The sequence below is a fragment of the Hemitrygon akajei genome, chromosome 9 (assembly GCF_048418815.1).
Source record: "Hemitrygon akajei chromosome 9, sHemAka1.3, whole genome shotgun sequence".
NCBI lineage: Eukaryota > Metazoa > Chordata > Chondrichthyes > Myliobatiformes > Dasyatidae > Hemitrygon > Hemitrygon akajei.
The window spans coordinates 944,663-971,960 of NC_133132.1; the positions used below are offsets into that span (position 1 = coordinate 944,663).

General features: G+C 46.6%; 1 protein-coding gene across 1 annotated transcript in view; it reads right to left on the reverse strand.

Moving 5' to 3' along the window:
* LOC140733777 (glutathione hydrolase 1 proenzyme-like) overlaps positions 1-27,298 on the reverse strand; it is a 476,676-nt gene that overhangs the window by 208,107 nt on the left and 241,271 nt on the right. Inside the window, exons 5-7 of the mRNA XM_073057534.1 lie at positions 21,282-21,374; positions 20,069-20,261; positions 12,833-12,990 (exon numbers count right to left, since the gene is read on the reverse strand). Coding sequence (XP_072913635.1) covers positions 12,833-12,990; positions 20,069-20,261; positions 21,282-21,374 — 444 coding nt within the window. The remainder of the gene's footprint in view (positions 1-12,832; positions 12,991-20,068; positions 20,262-21,281; positions 21,375-27,298) is intronic.

Sequence of the window (27,298 nt, forward strand, 5' to 3'; positions counted from 1 at the left end):
TCACAATGTCCACACGGCATGAGAGATGAGTATCACAATGTCCACACAGCATGAGAGCTGAGTATCACATTGTCCACACGGTCTGAGAGCTGAGTATCACAATGTCCACACGGTCTGAGAGCTGAGTATCACAATGTCCACACAGCATGAGAGCTGAGTATCACATTGTCCACACGGTCTGAGAGCTGAGTATCACAATGTCCACACGGTCTGAGAGCTGAGTATCACAATGTCCACACGGCATGAGAGCTGAGTATCACAATGTCCACACGGCATGAGAGATGAGTATCACAATGTCCACACGGCATGAGAGCTGAGTATCACAATGTCCACACGGTCTGAGAGCTGAGTATCACAATGTCCACACAGTCTGAGAGCTGAGTATCACAATGTCCACACGGTCTGAGAGATGATTATCACAATATCCACACGGTCTGAGAGCTGAGTAACACAATGTCCACACGGTCTGAGAGCTGAGTATCACAATGTCCACACGGTCTGAGAGCTGAGTATCACAATGTCCACACGGTCTGAGAGCTGAGTATCAAATTGTCCACACGGTATGAGAGCTGAGTATCACAATGTCCACACGGTATGAGAGCTTAGTATCACAATGTCCACACGGTCTGAGACCTGAGTATCACAATGTCCACACGGTCTGAGAGCTGAGTATCACAATATCCACACGGTCTGAGAGCTGAGTAACACAATGTCCACACGGTCTGAGAGCTGAGTATCACAATGTCCACACAGTATGAGAGCTGAATATCACAATGTCCACACGGTCTGAGAGCTGAGTATCACAATGTCCACACGGTCTGAGAGCTGAATATCACAATGTCCACACGGTCTGAGAGCTGAGTATCACAATGTCCACACAGTATGAGAGCTGAGTATCACAATGTCCACACGGTCTGAGAGCTGAGTATCACAATGTCCACACGGTCTGAGAGCTGAATATCACAATGTCCACACGGTCTGAGAGCTGAGAATCACAATGTCCACACGGTATGAGAGCTGAGTATCACAATGTCCACACAGCATGAGAGCTGATTATCACAATGTCCACACGGTCTGAGAGCTGAGTATCACATTGTCCACACGGTCTGAGAGCTGAGTATCACAATGTCCACACGGTCAGAGAGCTGAGTATCACCATGTCCACACGGTCTGAGAGCTGAGTATCACACTGTCCAGACGTTCTGAGAGCTGAGTATCACAATGTCCACACGGTCTGAGAGCGGAGTATCACAATGTCCACACGGTATGAGAGCTGAGTATCAGAATGTCCACACGGTCTGTGAGCTGAGTATCACAAAGTCCACACGGTCTGAGAGCTGAGTATCACATTGTCCACACGGCATGAGAGCTGAGTATCACATTGTCCACACTGTATGAGAGCTGAGTATCACAATGTACACACGGTCTGAGAGCTGAGTATCACATTGTCCACAGGGTATGAGAGCTGAGTATCACAATGTCCACACAGCATGAGAGCTGAGTATCACAATGTCCACATGGTCTGAGAGCTGAGTATCACAATGTCCACACAGCATGAGAGCTGAGTATCACATTGTCCACACGGTATGAGAGCTGAGTATCACAATGTCCACACAGCATGAGAGCTGAGTATCACAATGTCCACACGGTATGAGAACTGAGTATCACAATGTCCACACGGTCTGAGAGCTGAGTATCACAATGTCCACACGGTCTGAGAGCTGAGTATCACAATGTCCACACGGTCTGAGTGCTGAGTAACACAATGTCCACACGGTCTGAGAGCTGAATATCACAATGTCCACACGGTCTGAGAGCTGAGTATCACAATGTCCACACGGTCTGAGAGCTGAGTATCACAATGTCCACATAGCATGAGAGCTGAGTATCACATTGTCCACACGGTATGAGAGCTGAGTATCACAATGTCCACACAGCATGAGAGCTGAGTATCACAATGTCCACACGGTATGAGAACTGAGTATCACAATGTCCACACGGTCTGAGAGCTGAGTATCACAATGTCCACACGGCATGAGAGCTGAGTATCACAATGTCCACACGGTCTGAGAGCTGAGTATCACAATGTCCACACGGTATGAGAGCTGAGTATCACAATGTCCACACGGCATGAGAGATGACTATCACAATGTCCACACGGTCTTAGAGCTGATTATCACATTGTCCACACGGTCTGAGAGCTGAGTATCACAATGTCCACACGGTCTGAGAGCTGATTAACACATTGTCCACACGGTCTGAGAGCTGAGTATCACAATGTCCACACGGTCTGAGAGCTGAGTATCACAATGTCCACACAGCATGAGAGCTGAGTATCACATTGTCCACACGGTCTGAGAGCTGAGTATCACAATGTCCACACGGTCTGAGAGCTGAGTATCACAATGTCCACACGGCATGAGAGCTGAGTATCACAATGTCCACACGGCATGAGAGATGAGTATCACAATGTCCACACGGCATGAGAGCTGAGTATCACAATGTCCACACGGTCTGAGAGCTGAGTATCACAATGTCCACACGGTCTGAGAGCTGAGTATCACATTGTCCATACGGTCTGAGAGCTGAGTATCACAATGTCCACACGGTCTGAGAGCTGAGTATCACAATGTCCACACGGTATGAGAGCTGAGTATCACAATGTCCACACGGCATGAGAGATGAGTATCACAATGTCCACACAGCATGAGAGCTGAGTATCACATTGTCCACACGGTCTGAGAGCTGAGTATCACAATGTCCACACGGTCTGAGAGCTGAGTATCACAATGTCCACACAGCATGAGAGCTGAGTATCACATTGTCCACACGGTCTGAGAGCTGAGTATCACAATGTCCACACGGTCTGAGAGCTGAGTATCACAATGTCCACACGGCATGAGAGCTGAGTATCACAATGTCCACACGGCATGAGAGATGAGTATCACAATGTCCACACGGCATGAGAGCTGAGTATCACAATGTCCACACGGTCTGAGAGCTGAGTATCACAATGTCCACACAGTCTGAGAGCTGAGTATCACAATGTCCACACGGTCTGAGAGATGATTATCACAATATCCACACGGTCTGAGAGCTGAGTAACACAATGTCCACACGGTCTGAGAGCTGAGTATCACAATGTCCACACGGTCTGAGAGCTGAGTATCACAATGTCCACACGGTCTGAGTGCTGAGTATCAAATTGTCCACACGGTATGAGAGCTGAGTATCACAATGTCCACACGGTATGAGAGCTGAGTATCACAATGTCCACACGGTCTGAGACCTGAGTATCACAATGTCCACACGGTCTGAGAGCTGAGTATCACAATATCCACACGGTCTGAGAGCTGAGTAACACAATGTCCACACGGTCTGAGAGCTGAGTATCACAATGTCCACACAGTATGAGAGCTGAATATCACAATGTCCACACGGTCTGAGAGCTGAGTATCACAATGTCCACACGGTCTGAGAGCTGAACATCACAATGTCCACACGGTCTGAGAGCTGAGTATCACAATGTCCACACAGTATGAGAGCTGAGTATCACAATGTCCACACGGTCTGAGAGCTGAGTATCACAATGTCCACACGGTCTGAGAGCTGAATATCACAATGTCCACACGGTCTGAGAGCTGAGAATCACAATGTCCACACGGTATGAGAGCTGAGTATCACAATGTCCACACAGCATGAGAGCTGATTATCACAATGTCCACACGGTCTGAGAGCTGAGTATCACATTGTCCACACGGTCTGAGAGCTGAGTATCACAATGTCCACACGGTCAGAGAGCTGAGTATCACCATGTCCACACGGTCTGAGAGCTGAGTATCACACTGTCCAGACGTTCTGAGAGCTGAGTATCACAATGTCCACACGGTCTGAGAGCGGAGTATCACAATGTCCACACGGTATGAGAGCTGAGTATCAGAATGTCCACACGGTCTGTGAGCTGAGTATCACAAAGTCCACACGGTCTGAGAGCTGAGTATCACATTGTCCACACGGCATGAGAGCTGAGTATCACATTGTCCACACTGTATGAGAGCTGAGTATCACAATGTACACACGGTCTGAGAGCTGAGTATCACATTGTCCACAGGGTATGAGAGCTGAGTATCACAATGTCCACACAGCATGAGAGCTGAGTATCACAATGTCCACATGGTCTGAGAGCTGAGTATCACAATGTCCACACAGCATGAGAGCTGAGTATCACATTGTCCACACGGTATGAGAGCTGAGTATCACAATGTCCACACAGCATGAGAGCTGAGTATCACAATGTCCACACGGTATGAGAACTGAGTATCACAATGTCCACACGGTCTGAGAGCTGAGTATCACAATGTCCACACGGTCTGAGAGCTGAGTATCACAATGTCCACACGGTCTGAGTGCTGAGTAACACAATGTCCACACGGTCTGAGAGCTGAATATCACAATGTCCACACGGTCTGAGAGCTGAGTATCACAATGTCCACACGGTCTGAGAGCTGAGTATCACAATGTCCACACAGCATGAGAGCTGAGTATCACATTGTCCACACGGTATGAGAGCTGAGTATCACAATGTCCACACAGCATGAGAGCTGAGTATCACAATGTCCACACGGTATGAGAACTGAGTATCACAATGTCCACACGGTCTGAGAGCTGAGTATCACAATGTCCACACGGTCTGAGTGCTGAGTAACACAATGTCCACACGGTCTGAGAGCTTTATATCACAATGTCCACACGGTCTGAGAGCTGAGTATCACAATGTCCACACGGTCTCAGAGCTGAGTATCACATTGTCCACACGGCCTGAGAGCTGATAATCACAATGTCCACACGGTATGAGAGCTGAGTATCACATTGTCCACATGGTCTGACAGCTGAGTATCACATTGTCCACACGGTCTGAGAGCTGAGTATCACAATGTCCACACGGTCTGAGAGCTGAGTATCACCATGTCCACACGGTCTGAGAGCTGAGTATCACAATGTCCACACGGTATGAGAGATGAGTATCACAATGTCCACACGGTCTGAGAGATGAGTATCACAATGTCAACACGGTCTGAGCGATGAGTATCACAATGTCCACACAGTATGAGAGCTGAGTATCACAATGTCCACACGGTCTGAGAGCTGAGTATCACAATGTCCACACGGTATGAGAGCTGAGTATCACAATGTCCACACGGCATGAGAGATGACTATCACAATGTCCACACGGTCTTAGAGCTGATTATCACATTGTCCACACGGTCTGAGAGCTGAGTATCACAATGTCCACACGGTCTGTTAGCTGATTAACACATTGTCCACACGGTCTGAGAGCTGAGTATCACAATGTCCACACGGTCTGAGAGCTGAGTATCACAATGTCCACACAGCATGAGAGCTGAGTATCACATTGTCCACACGGTCTGAGAGCTGAGTATCACAATGTCCACACGGTCTGAGAGCTGAGTATCACAATGTTCACACGGCATGAGAGCTGAGTATCACAATGTCCACACGGCATGAGAGATGAGTATCACAATGTCCACACGGCATGAGAGCTGAGTATCACAATGTCCACACGGTCTGAGAGCTGAGTATCACAATGTCCACACGGTCTGAGAGCTGAGTATCACATTGTCCATACGGTCTGAGAGCTGAGTATCACAATGTCCACACGGTCCGAGAGCTGAGTATCACAATGTCCACACGGTATGAGAGCTGAGTATCACAATGTCCACACGGCATGAGAGATGAGTATCACAATGTCCACACAGCATGAGAGCTGAGTATCACATTGTCCACACGGTCTGAGAGCTGAGTATCACAATGTCCACACGGTCTGAGAGCTGAGTATCACAATGTCCACACAGCATGAGAGCTGAGTATCACATTGTCCACATGGTCTGAGAGCTGAGTATCACAATGTCCACACGGTCTGAGAGCTGAGTATCACAATGTCCACACGGCATGAGAGCTGAGTATCACAATGTCCACACGGCATGAGAGATGAGTATCACAATGTCCACACGGCATGAGAGCTGAGTATCACAATGTCTACACGGTCTGAGAGCTGAGTATCACAATGTCCACACAGTCTGAGAGCTGACTATCACAATGTCCACACGGTCTGAGAGATGATTATCACAATATCCACACGGTCTGAGAGCTGAGTAACACAATGTCCACACGGTCTGAGAGCTGAGTATCACAATGTCCACACGGTCTGAGAGCTGAGTATCACAATGTCCACACGGTCTGAGAGCTGAGTATCAAATTGTCCACACGGTATGAGAGCCGAGTATCACAATGTCCACACGGTATGAGAGCTGAGTATCACAATGTCCACACGGTCTGAGACCTGAGTATCACAATGTCCACACGGTCTGAGAGCTGAGTATCACAATATCCACACGGTCTGAGAGCTGAGTAACACAATGTCCACACGGTCTGAGAGCTGAGTATCACAATGTCCACACAGTATGAGAGCTGAATATCACAATGTCCACACGGTCTGAGAGCTGAGTATCACAATGTCCACACGGTCTGAGAGCTGAATATCACAATGTCCACACGGTCTGAGAGCTGAGTATCACAATGTCCACACAGTATGAGAGCTGAGTATCACAATGTCCACACGGTCTGAGAGCTGAGTATCACAATGTCCACACGGTCTGAGAGCTGAATATCACAATGTCCACACGGTCTGAGAGCTGAGAATCACAATGTCCACACGGTATGAGAGCTGAGTATCACAATGTCCACACAGCATGAGAGCTGATTATCACAATGTCCACACGGTCTGAGAGCTGAGTATCACATTGTCCACACGGTCTGAGAGCTGAGTATCACAATGTCCACACGGTCAGAGAGCTGAGTATCACCATGTCCACACGGTCTGAGAGCTGAGTATCACACTGTCCAGACGTTCTGAGAGCTGAGTATCACAATGTCCACACGGTCTGAGAGCGGAGTATCACAATGTCCACACGGTATGAGAGCTGAGTATCAGAATGTCCACACGGTCTGTGAGCTGAGTATAACAAAGTCCACACGGTCTGAGAGCTGAGTATCACATTGTCCACACGGCATGAGAGCTGAGTATCACATTGTCCACACTGTATGAGAGCTGAGTATCACAATGTACACACGGTCTGAGAGCTGAGTATCACATTGTCCACAGGGTATGAGAGCTGAGTATCACAATGTCCACACAGCATGAGAGCTGAGTATCATAATGTCCACATGGTCTGAGAGCTGAGTATCACAATGTCCACACAGCATGAGAGCTGAGTATCACATTGTCCACACGGTATGAGAGCTGAGTATCACAATGTCCACACAGCATGAGAGCTGAGTATCACAATGTCCACACGGTATGAGAACTGAGTATCACAATGTCCACACGGTCTGAGAGCTGAGTATCACAATGTCCACACGGTCTGAGAGCTGAGTATCACAATGTCCACACGGTCTGAGTGCTGAGTAACACAATGTCCACACGGTCTGAGAGCTGAATATCACAATGTCCACACGGTCTGAGAGCTGAGTATCACAATGTCCACACGGTCTCAGAGCTGAGTATCACATTGTCCACACGGCCTGAGAGCTGATAATCACAATGTCCACACGGTATGAGAGCTGTGTATCACATTGTCCACATGGTCTGACAGCTGAGTATCACATTGTCCACACGGTCTGAGAGCTGAGTATCACAATGTCCACACGGTCTGAGAGCTGAGTATCACCATGTCCACACGGTCTGAGAGCTGAGTATCACAATGTGCACACGGTATGAGAGATGAGTATCACAATGTCCACACGGTCTGAGAGATGAGTATCACAATGTCCACACGGTCTGAGCGATGAGTATCACAATGTCCACACAGTATGAGAGCTGAGTATCACAATGTCCACACGGTCTGAGAGCTGAGTATCACAATGTCCACACGGTATGAGAGCTGAGTATCACAATGTCCACACGGCATGAGAGATGACTATCACAATGTCCACACGGTCTTAGAGCTGATTATCACATTGTCCACACGGTCTGAGAGCTGAGTATCACAATGTCCACACGGTCTGAGAGCTGAGTATCACAATGTCCACACGGTCTGAGAGCTGAATATCACATTGCCCACACGGTATGAGAGCTGAGTATCACAATGTCCACACGGTCTGAGAGCTGAGTATCTCAATGTCCACACAGCATGAGAGCTGAGTATCACAATGTCCACACGGCATGAGAGATGAGTATCACATTGTCCACACGGTATGAGAGCTGAGTATCACAATGTCCACAGAGCATGAGAGCTGAGTATCACAATGTCCACACGGTCTGAGAGCTGAGTATCACAATGTCCACACGTCATGAGAGTTGAGTATCACAATGTCCACACGGCATGAGAGCTGAGTATCACAATGTCCACACGGTCTGAGAGCTGAGTATCACAATGTCCACACGGTCTGAGAGCTGAGTATCACAATGTCCACCCGGTCTGAGAGCTGAGTATCACAATGTCCACCCGGTCTGAGAGATGAATATCACAATGTCCACACGGTCTGAGAGATGAGTATCACAATGTCCACACGGTCTGAGAGCTGAGTATCACAATGTCCACACGGTCTGAGAGCTGAGTATCACAATGTCCACACGCTATGAGAGCTGAGTATCACAATGTCCACACGGTCTGAGAGATGAGTATCACATTGTCCACACAGCATGAGAGCTGACTATCACAATGTCCACACGGTCTGAGAGCTGAGTATCACAATGTCCACACGGTATGAGAGCTGAGTATCACAATGTCCACACAGTCTGAGAGATGAGTATCACAATGTCCACACGGTATGAGAGCTGAGTATCACAATGTGCACACGTTCAGAGAGATGAGTATCACAATGTCCACACGGTCTGAGAGCTGAGTATCACACTGTCCACACGGTCTGAGAGCTGAGTATCACATTGTCCACACGGTCTGAGAGCTGAGTATCACATTGTCCACACGGTATGAGAGCTGAGTATCATAATGTCCACACGGTCTGAGAGCTGAGTATCACACTGTCCACACTGTCTGAGAGCTGAGTATCACAATGTCCACACGGTATGAGAGCTGAGTATCACAATGTCCACACGGTCTGAGAGATGAGTAACACAATGTCCACACGGTCTGAGAGCTGAGTATCACATTGTCCACAGGGTATGAGAGCTGAGTATCACAATGTCCACACAGCATGAGAGCTGAGTATCACAATGTCCACACGGTCTGAGAGCTGAGTATCACAATGTCCACACAGCATGAGAGCTGAGTATCACAATGTCCACACGGTCTGAGAGCTGAATATCACAATGTCCACACGGTATGAGAGCTGAGTATCACAATGTCCACACAGCATGAGAGCTGAGTATCACAATGTCCACAGGGTATGAGAGCTCAGTATCACAATGTCCACACGGTATGAGAGCTGAGTATCACAATGTCCACACGGTCTGAGAGCTGAGTATCACAATGTCCACACGGTCTGAGAGCTGAGTATCACATTGTCCACACGGTCTGAGAGTTGAGTATCACAATGTCCACACGGTCTGAGAGCTGAGTATCACAATGTCCACACGGTCTGAGTGCTGAGTATCACAATGCCTGCTTGGCATGAGAGCTCTGTGGCACAATCAATGTTTTTTGTAATATTCACATTATGAATATTTAGAATTAATTTGAAACACTGACAATTTAAATACTTTCAAGCTCTACAATGTTTCACAGTAAAAGTTGAGGTATATTTATTATTATATTAACATTTGGCACAGTGGTAATTACCACTGGATCAGTAATCCAGAGACCCAATGACATGCCAGGGCATGATTTTGAATCCCACCATGGCAGCTGGTGACTTTGAATTCAATAAAAAAGTCTGAAGACCATGAAACCATGTCGATTGTGTTAAAACCCCGTCTGGTTCACTCATGTCCTTTAGGGGAGGAATCCTGGAGCCCTGCCTGGTCTGGATAGATGAGATTCTGAGTGCACAGCAATCTGGTTGCTGAGCAAGCATTCCGTTGTATCCAACCATTGTACCAAAACAATCATGGATGAACCGGGATGGATAACCCCGCATTGACCGAGGCATTGGGAACGACATTGGCAAAGTCCTCCTTACTGATATCTGTGCTAATGTTCTGAAAGAGAATTCAGGGTGCTAGATAGAAAGCTGAGAAGCAAGACCTCCAGGGTAGCGGTCCCTGGATTGTGTCTGTGCCATGCCCCAGTGAGGGCAAGTATGGCATGATTGGCACATCACTGTGTGGCTGAGGAACTGGTGCTGGGCTTCAGAAATTTGGATCACTGGGATCTTTTCTGGGGAAGGTGTGACCTGTACAAAAAGGACGAGTTACACCTGGTTCCAGGGAGACCAATATCCTGAGGGTAGGTTTGCTAGAGCTGTTGGGGAGGGTTTAAACTGATTTGGCAGGGGAGTGGGAATTGGAGTGATAGGGCTGAGGATGGGACAGTTCATATACAGCCAGATGCAGTGTGCTGTAAGATTGTCAGGAAGGACAGGCAGATGAAAGGGCAAAATTGCTGCCAGAGAGATGATTTGCAGTGCTACATGAAAACAAAATGGAAAAGGATGCTGTCCTGTGGGCCGTGCCTTATTCTGATTGAAAGTCACTTCCGTCATGACCGGTTAGTCTAGGAGCTGCACCTCCGGTTACCATTGGATAGCTGACTGCTGTCCGGTTTCAAACATCCTGGGTATATAAAATTACACGTGGAAAGGGCTTACTCTCTTCCTCCTTTGTTTAAGGCAAGGATGCACATGACCATTGGGAAGGTATGCTCTGTAAACTTTCATCAGAGTATGTTTGACTGTACGTGGATTTATTGAATATTTGGCTTTGTAGTGCCTGCAACTTAGGGAACATGAATGCTTGGTTGAATTGAATTTTTACCGTTTGTTAATAGATGATCAATATATCTGTTCTTCGAGAGCGCCTTCTGTCTCATTTGCCAGACCCACGATTCTGACTGAACATTACAGGTGATGAATACAGGACTGGAGGTGTTATGTTTGAACACACACAGCATGTAAATAAGGTAGATGATCTTGTAGCACAGTTATAGATTGGCAGGTATGATATTGTGGGCATCACTGAGTCATGGCTGAAAGAAGATCATAATTGGAAGCTTAACATCTACGGATACACCTGGTTTTGAAAGGACAGGCAGGTAGGCAGAGGGGGTGGGATGGCTCTGTTGGTAAAAAATGAAATCAGATCCTCAGAAAGAGGTGTAATTTCTCCGCATCTCTGTTCCAAACGTCCTTCGATCCTGAAGTCGGTGTTGAGTCGGACTCTTGTTGAGTCGGTGGTGAGGAAGGCAAATGCAATGTTAGCGTTCATTTCGAGAGGGCTAGAATATAAAAGCAAGGATGTAATTCTGAGGCTGTATAGGGCACTGGTGAGGCCTCACTTGGAGTATTGTGAGCAGTCTTGGCCCTTATCTAAGAAAGGATGTGCTGACATTGGAGAGGGTTAAGAGCAGGTTCACGAAAATGATTCCAGGAATGAGAGAATATTGCACAAGGGGCTTTTGATGGCTCTGGGCCTATACTCGCTGGAATTTAGAAGAATGGGGGCGGGGGGGGGGGGGGAATCTCATTGAAACCTATCGAATGTTGAAAGGCCTAGACAGAGAATGTGGAGAGGATGTTTCCCACAGTTGGAGAGTCTAGAACCAGAGGTCACAGCCTCAGAATGGAGGGACATCAATTTAAAATGGAAATGAAGAATTTATTTAGCCAGATGGAGGTGAATCTGTGGAAATTGTTGCCACAGGTGGCTGTGGAGGCCAGGTCATTGGGTGTATTTAAGGCGGAGGTTGATTCGTCAGGGCAGGACAGGTTACAGAGAGAAGGCAGGAGAATATTGAGAGGGAAAATAGACCAGCCATGATGAAATGGCAGAGCAGACTTGATGGGCCAAATAGGCTAATTCTGTCCCCATTGCTTATGGTCTCTTATCGATGGCAATCTCAGATCAGATGGGCTTAATGGCCTGTTTTCATGCTGGATGATACAAGGACTTTAGCGCAATCCATGCTATTTATGAGTCCTAACGAAGGGTCTCGGCCCAAAACGTCGACAGTGCTTCTCCTTATAGATGCTGCCTGGCCTGCTGTGTTCTACCAGCATTTTGTGTGTGTTGTCCATGCTATTTCAACTTGTTTTAAGTCCTGAAGGATGAATGGAGAACTAATGAATACTGAAAGGCCAGGGTAGAGGATATTCTCATCAGTAGCGGAGTCAGATATCCATTTGTGCAGCCTCAGGGTACAGGGACATCCCTTTGCAACGGAAAGAGGAGGAATTTCTTCAGCCATGGGGTGGTGAATCTGTGGAATTCATTGCCACAGACAACTGCTTTAAGGCTGAGATGGATACGTCTCGATGAGTAAGAGGGTTAAAGGTTAACGTAGCAGGAAAGCGGGGTTGAAAGAAGATTAGATGAATGGTGAAGATGATTTGATAGTCTTAATGAACTAATTCTTCTGTTATATCTTGTGCTTTATACACTGTGCTCTCTTCCCCATTTGAAGGTCAAAGCCCGGTGATCTCTGGGTTTGAGAGACTAGTAAACGTTCACATTACACATAAAATCATTCCCAGTCCAAGTTAAAATGAACACCATTAGTATCGGGATGGACGCAGATAGAGTGGGCCAGATGACCTGTTTCTCAGCTGTGAGGGCATAGGATACCAGTGGAATGGATGAGATCAGGAGACAAGGATCCTGGTCACTGCTATAATCCCAATGGAGAAGGCCGCTACCCACCTGCATTCCTGATGTCAGCCACAATCTGCTGGGACAGGGATCCATTGTAAAATGCATCAGCACCTTCATCTGCCAGCACCTGATAGGTTGCAGCCAGTTTTGGGAATCTGATGATTTCGCCTTCCTGGAGAATGGTACCATCCTTACAGAATACCTCACTGTGGAGAGGAAGCAAAGAGTCAGGTGGCTCTGGCTGCAATGCAACAGATTGTGAACCGCTCACAGCAAATGTGTACAAGACTGCAGGCTGTTTTCCCCACTGACTCCCTACACAAACACTCCTCCCCTGCTTTCTGGCTTCAGCCTTTACCAATGGTCAATATGTGGGACATAAGCAGTCAGTGTCTCAGTACTGACTGACGAGCACGGCTTGGAGGGTAGTGAAGCAGAGTGAAGTGAGTTAATGTGCTGGGACATTTTGAGATTAGGGAGGAGGTGGTGCTGGCTCTTCTGTGAGGCACTAAGGTGCGACAAGTCCTTAGGTTCTGATGGCATGCATCATAGAATATTGAAAGAAGCAAGTGAGGAGATTGTTAGTACTTTGGATTTGACAAAGATCTTGATGTCCTCACTAGCAACAGGCAAAGTCCCAGAGAGTGACAATGTTGTGCCTTTGTTCAAGAAGTGAACGGAGGATAATGCAGATACTTATTGGCCAGAACAACAAACCCTTTGTGGGTCAGAATCAGAATCAGGTTTATTATCACTGGCATGTGACGTGAAATTTGTTAACTTAGCAGCAGCAGTTCAATGCAATAGATAATCTAGCAGAGAGAGAAAAATAATAATAATAATAATAAATAAACAAGTAAATCAATTACACATATTGAATAGATTTTTTTAAATGTGCAAAAAACAGAAATACTGTATATCAAAAAAAGTGAGGTAGTGTCCAAAACTTCAATGTCCATTTAGGAATCGGATGGCAGAGGGGAAGAAGCTGTTACTGAATCACTGGGTGTGTACCTTCAGGCTTCAGTACCTCCTTCCTGATGGTAACAGTGAGAAAAGGGCATGCCCTGGGTGCTGGTGGTACTTAATAATGGATGCTGCCTTTCTGAGACACCGCTCCCTAAAGATGTCCTGGATATTTTGTTGGCTAGTGCCCAAGATGGAGCTGACTAGATTTGGCAGCATCTATGGGGAGGAATAAAGTGTCGATGTTCTGGGCCAACTCCTCTCACCAGGACCAGTGAGCCATTATAGACCAGAGAGCCTCACATCAGTGGCAGGAAAGTTATCAGAGGATACTGATACCTGGATAATCCAGATTAGATCTATGCACATTTGGAAAGGCATTGCCTTCCGAGGGACAATCAGCCTGGCTTTGTGTGGGGAAGGTCATAACTTACAAGTTTTTGAGGAGGTGACAAAGGTGTTTGATGAGGGCAAGGCAGCTGATGTTATCTACATGGACTTTAGTAAGACATTTGATAAAGACCATAAGACCATATGATACAAGAACAGAATTAAGCCATTTGGCCCAACAAATCTGCTCTGTCAATTCATCATATCTGATCCAATTTTCCTCTCAGCTCCAATCTCCTTCCTTCCTGTATCCCTGACCAATCAAGAATCTTTCAACCTCTGCCTTAAATATACATGAAGACTTTGCCTCCACAAATGCCTGTGGCAAAGAATTCCACAGATTAACCACCCTCTGACTAAAGAAATTCCTCCATATTTCCATTCTAAGAAACACTGAAAAACATAGAAAACCTACAGCACAATACAGGCCCTTCGGCCCACAAAGCTGTGCTGAACATGCCCCTACTTTAGAAATTACACAGCTTACCATAGCCCTCTATTTTTCTAAGCTCCATTCACCTATCCTTAAATCTATGGATAGATAGGGTGGATAAGACCCTATCACATCCACCTCCACCACCGTTGCCAGAAGCCCAATCCACACACTTACCACTCCTGAGTAAAAAACTTCCCCCTGACATCTCCTCTGTACCTGCTCCCAAGCACTTTAAACATATATCCTCTTGTAGCAACCATTTCAGCCCTGGGAAAAAGCCTCTGACTATCCACACGATCAATGCCTCTCATCATCTTATACACCTCTGTCAGGTCACCTCTAAATGGATCCCCCTCTATTCTGTGGTGCTCTCTGGTCCTAGACTCTCCCACCATAGGAAGCATCCTCTCCCCATCCACTCTGTTAAGGCCTTTTACCATCCAATAGGTTTCAATGAGGTAACCCCTCATTCTTCTGAATTCCAGTGAAGACATTAAACATTCTTGATATGACAAGGCATTCAATCATGAATCATTTTTGTGAACCTCCTTTGAACCCTCTCCAATTTCAGCTCATCCTTTCTCAGATAAGGGGCCAAAACTGCTCACAATACTCCAAGTGAGGCCTCACCAGTGCTTTATAAAACCTTACCATTACATCCTTATTTTGTATTCTTGTCCTCTTGAAATGAATGTTTAACATTGCATTTGCCTTCCTCACCACAGAACTGTGCCCACTTCGGTTCAGTCCGATTGCACTTGGAATATTGTGTGCACTTCAGTCAGACTACCCTTGGAATACTGTGTGCACTTCAGTCAGACTGTACTTGGAATACAGTGTGAATTTCAATAAGACAGTACTTGGAATACTGCGCACACTTCAGTCAGACTAAACGTGGAGTACTTTGTGCACTTCAGTCAGACTGTACTTGGAATACTGTGTGCATTTTAGTCATACTGTACTGAGAATATTGTGTGCACTTTAATCAGGCTGTTCTTGAAATACTGTGTGCATTTCAGTCAGGCTGTACCAGGAATACCGTGTGCACTTCAGTCAGACTGTACTTGGAGTACTGTGTGCAGTTCAGTTCAGTCAGACTGAACTTGGAGTACTGTGTGCAGTTCAGTTCAGTCAGACTGTACTTGGAGTACTGTGTACACTTCAGTCAGACTCCATTTAGAATATTCTGTGCAGTTCAGTTCAGTCAGACTGTACTTGGAATACTTTGTGCACTTCTGTCAGGCTGTACCAGGAATACCGTGTGCACTTCAGTCAGACTGTACTTGGAGTACTGTGTGCAGTTCAGTTCAGTCAGACTGAACTTGGAGTACTGTGTACACTTCAGTCAGACTCCATTTAGAATATTCTGTGCAGTTCAGTTCAGTCAGACTGTACTTGGAATACTTTGTGCACTTCTGTCAGGCTGTACCAGGAATACCGTGTGCACTTCAGTCAGACTGTACTTGGAGTACTGTGTGCAGTTCAGTTCAGTCAGACTGAACTTGGAGTACTGTGTACACTTCAGTCAGACTCCATTTAGAATATTCTGTGCAGTTCAGTTCAGTCAGACTGTACTTGGAATACTTTGTGCACTTCTGTCAGGCTGTACCAGGAATACCGTGTGCACTTCAGTCAGACTGTACTTGGAGTACTGTGTGCAGTTCAGTTCAGTCAGACTGTACTTGGAGTACTGTGTGCACTTCAGTCAGGCTGTACCAGGAATACCGTGTGCACTTCAGTCAGACTGTACTTGGAATACTGTGTGCAGTTCAGTTCAGTCAGACTGTACTTGGAGTACTGTGTGCAGTTCAGTTCAGTCAGACTGAACTTGGAGTACTGTGTACACTTCAGTCAGACTCCATTTAGAATATTCTGTGCAGTTCAGTTCAGTCAGACTGTACTTGGAATACTTTGTGCACTTCTGTCAGACTGCACTTGGAGCACTGTGCACAGTTCAGTTAGACTAAATGTGGAGTACTGTGTGCAGTTCAATCAGACTGTACTTGGAGTACAGTGTGTAGTTCAGTCTGACTGCAATTGGAATACTGTGTGCACGTCAGTCAGACGGCACTTGCAGTAGCTTGTGAACTTTATTCAGACTGCACTTGGAGTACTGTGTGCATATCAGTTTGACTGCTTTGGAGTATTGTATGCACTTCAGTCAGACTGAATTTGGAGTACTGTGTGCAATTCAGTCAGATGGCACTTGGAGTACTCTGGGCACTACAGTCAGATGGCACTTGCAGATCTGTTTGCACTTCAGTAAGACTTCACTTGAGGTATTGTGTGCACTTCACACTGCACTTGGAGTATGGTATGCAGTTCAGTCAGACTGCAGTTGGAGCACTGTGTGTACTTCAGTCGGACTGTACTCAGAATACTATGCAGTACAGTCAGACTGTACTTGTAGAACTGTGTGCACTGTAATCAGACTGCACTTGGAGTGCTGTGTGGCATTTTCATTTAACAGTTTTGCTCTTGACATGTTTGAGATTCCCAAGCCATCCTTAACCACGGCCGTGGTGTCATCCAGTACCTTTCTTAATTCACTTTCAGTTGACTCTATTGCAGGGGATGTGGCATGCAAATGGTGGATGGATCTCCAATCAAATAGTAGTTGTCTCAGCCAATCACTCCCCACAATGCTGTCCCTCATGTTTCAAATGCATAGAAGCCCAATGTGGCTTGTTGGTTTTTGCATTTCACTGTGACAAATGTCATCTCCACAGGAGTTATCGTTTAGAAACATAGAAAACCTACAGCACAATACAGGCACTTTGGCCCACAAAGTTGTGCTGAACATGTCCCTACCTTAGAAATTAATAGGTTTACCTATAGCCCTCTATTTTTCTAAGCTCCATGTACCTATCTCTTAAAAGACCCTATCTTATGTGTCTCCACCACCATTGCTGGCAGCCCATTCTACACACTCACCAGTTGACATCTCCTCTGTACCTACCCGCCCCCCCCCCCCCAGCACCTTAAACCTGTGTCCTCTTGTGGCAACCATTTCAGCCCTGGGAAAAAGCCTCTGACTATCCACACGATCAATGCCTCTCATCATCTTTTACACCTCTAACCGGTCACCTCTTATCCTCCGTCGCTCCAAGGAGAAAAGGCTGTGTTCACTCAACCTGTCTTCATAGGCATGCTCCCCAATCCAGGCAACATCCTTGTAAATCTCCTCCGCACCCTTTCTATGGCGTCCATATCCTTTCTGTAGTGAGGCGACCAGAACTGAGCACAGTACTCCAAGTGGGGTCTGACCAGGGTCCTATATAGCTGCAACATTACCTCTCGGCTCCTAAATTCGATTCCACAATTGGTGAAGGTCAATACACCGTACACCTTCTTAACCACAGAGTCAGCCTACGCAGCTGCTTTGAGCATCCTATAGACTCGGACCCCAGGATCCCTCTGATCCTCCACACCACCAAGAGAACATTCTTAGTTCTTAGCAGGCTTCAGTTCCGTATCTTTGAATTTCCATTCAAACATATTTTGTGGAATGGCTGAAGCAGCCGAGCCAGTGTCCAATTCCTTATTAATTAATTTGCCGTTCACTTCTGATGTAAACCACATTGCTTGTCTCCTGTTAGTTTTCACATTGTAAATCTCAAGACTACGCTGTCCTGTGTTACTCTCATCATTATCAGAATTTTCATCAAAACATGCAGATTAGTTCTCAATTTGAAACTGCAACTTGACTTTTTCTCTCCCCTGCCCAGTCCATTTATTTTTGTCTGTTCGACATGTTCCCTATTTTGTTGCATTTTCTGCAAGTTTCACCTTTAAACCTGTATTGGTCAGGTGTGTGAGCCCCTGCCACAATGGTAACGCAATTTATTTCATCCAGGCAGGTTTCTGTTTAGACATTGCAATTTTGTTCACACTCACTTTCATTCCTGACTGCAACTCAGTTGTGTCTGTGATTTCAACTGTTCTTTTAAAAGTGAGTTACACTTTAGTTAGAATCCATTTTGCAATGATTTCTTGTAAGATTCCACAAACTAAATGATCTCTCAGTGCATCATTTAGCCCATCGTTGAACTGACGATGCTCAAATAATTTATTCCATTCAGTTACATATGTTGGAAAGGACTCTCCTTCCTTTTGATTCCACTTATGAAACCTAAAGCATTCAGCAATAACAATGGTTTTGGTTCTAAATGTTCTTGCATTACATTCATGATATCAGTAAAGCTCATTTCAGCTGGTTTGGTTGGAGCAGTTAAACTTCTGCTAAGCAAACTGCCTGCTTTGCCACTTGTTGCTTCCAGTAACCCTGAAACTGGCTTTCCATTGGCTACTTAATTTGCTTCAAAATACTCTTCAATTTGTTCAGTATACATCATGTGATTTTGCCTGTTGTGTAAATTGACACATCTATCTTTCAAATATAGCCAGCCATTTCTGCCTTTCAAAAAAAACTCTGTTTATTATCACATGGTACTCACTGTTATAGAACCTGTGGCCTTACTTGTTGTTTGTAAATTTCATCTATTTTCTGCCTTTTAAAAAAAAAACTCCATCATCTCTCTCCCTTTCTGAAGAAAAATCGTGCTGTGCTTTTTTTTTACCTCGGAAGTCTCTCTTCCCTTCCAAATTATAAACATGCTGCACTTCAACAGGTAGGTAGACGTCGTGGGTTCTTGTTAAACCTTCCTCATCACCACTGTTCTGTATTGCAGCTGCAGAAACTAATTAAACGAAAACCACAGGAGCTGGGAAAACTTGTGTACACTTATGCTCGCATATGACACGGTGGTGTAATGAGGTATGCATTCACGTACTTCTTGCGTATAATTCACAAAGAATGTTTAATCAAACATTATCTTTACAACATTACTCAAATATTGAATACTCTACAACACACCCTCTAATCCAGGGAGCATCCCAGTAAACCTCTTCCGCACTTACTCCAAAGCCTTCCCTGCGCTCTTTATCTTATTACGGTTTTCTTTGTGCTGCATCGGATGTGGAGTAACAATTATTCTGTTCTCACTTTTATACTGGAAATGACACTAACCTATCCTGAATCTTGAAACCATCCCTTTTGTACAAGTTGGACCACCACAGAAGAGGACCCAATGATTCAAGATTCTGAAACCCTGCCCCCTGTGTCCGTTTCTCAATCACACGTTCATCTGATCTCTTTCTGTGTTTTCCCTCTTAGCATGTGGCACTGGAAGTAATGCAGGAATCACTACCTGTGAAGCCCCTTTCACATTTCCCTACAGTCACTGGTTTCTGCGAATGAAATCCCTCTGTAATGCAAAAACTAACATATACAAATGTAAATTGTATATACTGCCAGCTGAAGGGGCTGATCTTTTTGTTGGTCAATCTCTGCTGAAAGATTTGGAATGTCATCTACCTACAGATATAGAATGCCTTACGGTCTCTCGGGGGTGAGAGTTGCTGACTTGAATTGTTGTCACTGAGAGCCCAGTGTCTAATTCCCAGCTCTGTCAGTGTGGTGATGGACTCACCGTAAGGACTGGTCTTTCTCAATCGTCTCCTTATATTCCTTTATAGCTGCTGCAAGAGCTCGGCCAATGGGAAATCCATCTTGGGCAAGTTTGATACTTGGCTCAAATAACTCTTTCCATTTTAACTTTCCATGCCGTTGGTGAGCGAGTTGGTATCCTCTGATTTCAGCAGGGATGGCTATGGCCAATCCTCCTGTAGGCAGGAACAGAAATAACCAATCAGAAGCTTCTAAAACGAAAACCATTTGAGTGGCCACAATTGCAGATGTAGCTTGCCTCTTGGTAAGGGTGCAACAGTTACAGGTGAGACACCTCCAGTGCTTAGATGGATTAGGGATCCTGCCAGTTTTGAATCATCCGTTGTGCTTCAGACAAACTAGGTGAATCAACATGGCCTTCCTTCCAGCAGACCCTCTTTTTATTCAGTGACTATAACAACACTACAATGCTCCGGCATTCATAAACTGTTTACAGTTTCAAATTAAAATGTGATTATCAATACCTACAACACACTTGAGCTCCTAATGGATCCACCATTCCTGGAAACCCCCCATTTGCCCCACAGATGCCTGTATGTGCCGTTTACTAATTCCCAGTTTGGTGGGGCCTCCCTCTGACCATCCCCTAATTCTTTTTCTGCTGGGAATAAATGGAAGGAGATGTTGAAAAGGACGGCCAACAGTGTATCGATGGGGAGGGAGATGTGTAGATCAAGCACGATATATATACCAAGAGGACTGACATAACTAGAGGCTTTGTGTAAATGGAGAGGTGTGCTGTTTATACTGAAATGCCTGATCACTGCATCTGATTGCATTCCTAGTATCAATCCGATGGCCTTAGAGGCATTTGCACAACTTTATTGATTTATTCCTGGGAAGGCTGTTTTGGGAGTAAACAAATTGCTAAACTAGATGCCACATTAGATGGATGACCACAATTTAATGTGATTGAAATGGTAATTTACTGTATATGTGACATATATTTGAAGTGAATACATAAACAGTATGTATTGACTCCTAAACACAACCACACTCTTCGACACACTGGCAGAAACCTCCTGCTGAACTTAACCCTTGGAATCAGGGCTTACAAACAATGGGAAGAAGAAGCAATTGGAAGCAATTGTGGGGTAACTGGGCTCGGTGCAAACTTTGGAATTCATTCAGACCCTGGTGCCAAAGAACACTGGAATCGATGTCTCTGTCCTTACCTTTACGAGACAGGCCACTTTTGTCATTGACAAACAAATCTCGTGATGCACTTCCTGGAGCCACTTCTCTAGAATCAATTACATCGACTGTTCCTGTCAAAGAAGAATTAAATAATGTTTGAAGTAGCATGGGTCATGTAACCACACCCAGCAGGAGCTGGAACCTGGGGTGAGATAGAACCTGACCTTTCGGGAACACAGGAGGTGGGTTACCCCCAAGCTGACCACAGACACGGACCTGTGGTTCTCGCCAAGTGACATCCTCCTCCACTCATTCCAGTGTGCAGTTTGTCCACTCCCCCTGCAGCATCAGAGACAAAACAGGAATCAGGGGATATGGGCCTGGGGGCAGCCTCGCTACCAATCTCCCTTCGGCCAACTCCAGTGGTACCGGAGCACAGTCATGCTGGTCTCTGTGGAACCTCACCAAGTGCTACGTGATCGTGGTGTTTCACACATAACGACGTTCATTCCTACACACCTATTCCCCACTCAGAAAGATCCTTCACCTCAGCATTTTCTTGTCCAAGCTCCCAATCATCTACTGAACCGTGTGATAACCAGGTCACCAATCACTAACACCTCTCAAGCTCTCACTATTTAAAAACTACTGAGGCTCTCGAGGGTAGGAAATTTAGGCAGCTCTATCATAGGATACAGCTGCCCTCGTCACGTAGGAGGTGGTGCCTCAAAAGTGCGGCATCCATCACTAAGGGCCCTCACCATCCCGACATACACTCTTTCAGTTTACTACCGTGAGGGAGGAGCTATCGGAGTCTGAAGACCCTCACCCAGTGCTTTGAGAACAGCTTCTTCCCCTCTGCCGTTAGATTCCCCAATGGTCCATGAACAGCATCTCATTATTCCTTCTTTTACACTATTTATTTATTTTGTCATGTAAAGTAATTTCACTGTACTGCTGCCAGTTAACAGGTATCACGTCAACTAAGTCAGTGGTAGATGACTGGGTTATTTTCTATAAGCCATGCCCGATCACTCAGCCTGTCCATATCCCCCATGCATTTACCCTGAGCCTAACCCTAATGCATGGCAACTCTGGCAGGGTCTGCAAGACATTACTTCCTACAAAGTGAATCCCAAGAACATGAATGGCTGTGATGCTTCACTACCAGATGAACTCAATGCCTTCTATGCCCACTTTGAAAGGGAGAACACAACTACAGCTGTGAAGATCCCTGCTGCACCTGATGACCCTGTGATCTCTGTCTCAGAGGCCGATGTTAGGCTGTCTTTGAAGAGAGTGAACTCTCGCAAGGCAGAAGGTCCCGATGGGGTACCTGGTAAGGCTCAGAAAATCTGTGCTGACTAAATAGCGGGTGTATTCAAGGACATTTTCACCCTCTCACTGCTACGGGCTTAAGTTCCCACTTGCTTCAGAAAGGCAACAATTATACCAGTGCCTAAGAAGAATATTGTGGTCTGCTTTAATAACTATCGCCCAGAAGCACAGCTACAATGATGAAATGCTTTGAGAGGTTGGTCATGACTGGACTGAACTCCTGCCTCAGCAAGGACCTGGACCCCCAGAAATTTGCCCGTCACCACAATAGGTCAATGGCAGATGCAGTCTCAATGACTCTCCACACGGCTTTGGACCACCCGGACAAAACAAACACCTACATCAGGATGCTGTTCATCGACTATAGCTCAGCATTTAATATCATCATTCCCACAATCCTGATTGAGAAGTTACAGAACCTGGGCCTCTGTACCTCTCTCTGCAATTGGATCCTCAACTTCCTAACCGGAAGACCACAGTCTGTGTGGATTGGTGATACCATCTCCTCCTCACTAATGATCAACACTGGAGCACCTCAGGAGTGTGTGCTTATCCCAGTGCTCTACTCTCTATATACACGTGACTGTGTGGCTAGGCATAGCTCAAGTACCATCTATAAATTTGCTGATGATACAACCATTGTTGGTAGGATCTCAGGTGGTGACGAGAGGGCGTACAGGAGTGAGATATGCCAACTAGTGGAGTGGTGCCGCAGCAACAACCTGGCACTCAATGTCAGTAAGATGAAAGAGCTGTTTGTGGACGTCAGGAAGGGTAAGACGAAGGAACACATACCAATCCTCATAGAGGGATCAGAAGTGGAGAGAGTGAGCAGCTTCAAGTTCCTGGGTGTCAAGATCTCTGAGGATCTATCCTGGTCCCAACATATCGATGTAGTTATAAAGAAGGCAAGACAGCAGCTATACTTTATCAGGAGTTTGAAGAGATTTGGAATGTCAACAAATACACTCAAAAACTTCTACAGTTGTACCGTGGAGAGCATTCTGACAGTCTGCATCACTGTCTGGTATGGAGGCGCTACTGCACAGGACCAAAAGAAGCTGCAGAAGGTTGTAAATCTAGTCAGCTCCATCTTGGGCACTAGTCTACAAAGTACCCAGGACATCTTTAGGGAGTGGTGTCTCAGAAAGGCAGCGTCCATTATTAAGGTCCTCCAGCACCCAGGGCATGCCTTTTTCTCACTGTTGCCATTAGGTAGGAGATACAGAAGCCTGAAGGCACACAGTCAGTGATTCAGGATCAGCTTCTTCCCCTCTGCCATCTGATTCCTAAATAGACTTTGAATCTTTAGACACTACCTCACTTGTTTTAATATACAGTATTTTTGTTTTTGCATGTTTTTAAAAAATATATTCAATGTATATAATTGACTTAGTTGTTTATTATTATTATTTTTATGTTATTTATTATTTTTTCTTTGCTAGATTATATATTGCATTGAACTACTGCAGAACCCTAACCCTAAGTTAACAAATTTCACGTCACATGCCAGTGATAATAAACTTGATTCCGATTCTGAAGTCCCTCTGTACCCTCCTCCCAGCCCACCCTGCATCCAACTTTGTAATATTATTTTCATGCTTGCATTTTTTGTATTTTCTCAGCTCAGACTGGTAAAACCTGAGGTACAGGCATAGCCCAGCACGCTCAATCACTAGGAACTTTCAGACTATTCTAGTGGCATTTAATATTGTGGCTTTCTAGAGATTTACATAAATATTGGTATGTATCCCTAATTTAATGCTCTTGGGTCATGACTTTGGGATGACACCAGTTGTAAATATCATTATCGAGACAATGTTCATGTTCATGTTCTCTGTTCATGTTCCATAGCCTTCCAAATTCCTCTTGTAAGACCAAGAAAAGAACCAAGTTTCCCTGTGGCCCGAGCCCCTTTTCTGCCCCAACGCTCTCTCTTCCTCCCACACCTCTCTGATCAGTTGCCCGAAGGATGGAGGGGGGCCCTTCCTATAAGCCTGCCAGATAGTCCACGCCACCTTGTCCTCCTCCAGAGAGCCACTGAATATCTGACCCATCCTCACGCTAGCCACGTCAGGCGCCTTCACTACCCCCTGGCACCGCAACCCGGTAAGCATCTCCTCCATCCGAAATGTGTACTCGGAGAGCTTTTCCCCTCTCCGTTGTTCCAGGCATTGAAACTCTGCTAAAAGCAGCCAGGATTCCCCTGACAACCCAAACGCTTCCTCCAAAACCTCTATGCACTCCTCCACTGAAGCCCCAGGCTTTTCAGCTTTCAACTCCCGGACTGTTCTGGCTGCCGAACCCCTCAAACTTCCCACCAATCGCCGCCTCTTCTCCTCCTCCGAGCCTGGCCACTCCTCTAACATCAAAGACGTATGCTTGATCCAAGTCTCATAGTCCACCTCCCCGTCTGGAGTAGGCTTGGCTCCGGAGAACACCCCCAGCTTCAGCCGTGGCCTCTCGGCCACTCCCACCAGGGAGTTAAGTGCGGCTGCCAGCTCCGAGGATTCCCCCCTACCTGGGGGGGCGGGGCCTAGTCACGACTCCCTCCTCCCTCCTCCCTTTACTAGAGACGGGCACCTCTCTGGGGGCCGCCTCTAGCTCTAGCTCCTCCTCCGGTATCTCATCATCCTCCCCCTCGGAGAGGGTGTGGAGCCCCCACGGCCCCGCCTCCCCCGGTACACTGACCGTCGCCGGCAGTTCCAACGTCATGACATCAACACTCGTACAAACCAACACCCAGCTAGACTCCATCTCTTTACCACACCGTCTAGTTACCAATTCCACCTGCTCAATACCCTTCACCAAACTTATCCCCCACACTAACGCGTCTCCCGAAACTCGAAAATCCACTCCGCTCACTACGCAGGCATACTGCACCGGTACATCTTCCAACTCACACCAGCTAACAATCTTATCTCTGTCCATCTCCGCTCTGCTGCCTACGCGATTCCACAGCCTCTACAATCCAATCCCGGACGTGCCCCCACAAATGTAACACTTACCCAACAGGCTGGTATATGTCTAGGGGAAAAGGAGATCCAGCCACTCACCAACCCCACCTCCCGTACATGCAGGTGCTGTGAGAATCAAGTTTATGCCGCACGTACACACACCATATCAAACTCACACCAGATACCGTTACAGAATACACTTTAAAGATTTTACTAAAACTAAAAAGAGTACTATGCAATACAATATATGTGAAGGAAAAGAAAATAAAGTAAAAGGCACCAAACTTAGCAAAGTTCTGTCAGTATAGTGCACATCGTTGGAGCTCAACCATCGAACCATTCGACCCCTCGTCGCTTGCCTCCGACCTCCATGTCCTCGCACCTGGGACCACCCCAGTGGTCGACCGAGCAGTGCAGCGCACGTCCACCTTCCTCGGCGTCTCCTTCCCGACTCCCCTCAAAAGACCGCTGAAACCCCCAAGCTCCCAGCCCCACAAGACAAAATAACATTCCCCATTGGTTAACAAATGAATACAATTCCCATATCAGCAAGTCCAAAGCTAAACAACTGCAAGAGAAAACACTTATTAGACATAAAAGCATTCCTACTCTAGCAAACCAAAGAAGCCATTTTGATTACATACACAGTACATTGTACATTCTCCCCCCACCAGCAAATGTCATGCCCTCGTAACATTACTAGAGTTCCCCAAGGCTTCTTGCAACACACAAAACCCAACCCAGGTGCGGAAAGCAGCGACATAACTACCCAGAGCTGTAGAAATCACACTCGGTTCTCCTGGCACCACATATGTCAACCGCTCTGGGGGGCGCCTACTCCTCTGAGATCTCCGTACCCCTTCTGCTGACCCTTCCACCTCACTGGGCTCCCTCTTCACCTGCGAACCCTCTGCCTCGGACACCCCAGGTCTACCTGTCAGATCCTCACCCCCTCCCTCACGGGGCTCCCCCCTCACCTGCGAACCCTCTGGCTCGGACACCCCAGGTCTACCTGTCAGATCCTCACTCCCTCCCTCACGGGGTTCCCCCCTCACCTGAGAACTCTCTGGCTCGGACACCCCAGGTCTACCTGACAGACCCTCACCCCCTCCCTCATGGGGTCCCCCCCTCACCTGAGAACTCTCTGGCTCATGTTCAGGTTCCACCCTCTCTCCCCCCAACGCAGGCTGTCTCTCCATCTGACCATCAACACCTTCCCTCCTCTCGCCCAACTCAGTATGGGAAGGGCCAGGAGCCTCCTCTTCTGGTACTGAAACGCCAGCGAATGGGAGCAGGGGCCACTCATCTGAGTCGTCATCTTCCGAATCGGTATCCATTCCCGGGTTAGGGACCCGTCCCCGCTCTTCAGCAGCGGCCTCTTCCCTTGCTCCGCGCCCTCACAGAGTCCTTGTACTAGGCACAGCCTCCCTCTCTGGCTCCTTGTCCACCCGCACCGCTTGACCCAGGGGCAGCAGGTGATTCCGATGGAGTACCTTGATAGGCCCTTTCCCATCCTCAGGTTTCACCCGGTAAACTGGCAGGTTCGGCATCTGGCTCTCTATTACATAGGGACTGGCCGCTCATCGATCTGCCAACTTGTGCTTACCAGGGAGTCCCAAATTCCGTAAAAGGACCCGGTCGCCCGGCAATAATTGGACAAACTTCACCTTTTGATCATACCGCATCTTATTCCTCTGATTTTGTTTGGTAGCCACCGTCTCGGCCAACTCGTAACTGCCTCTTCATGTCGGACACATACT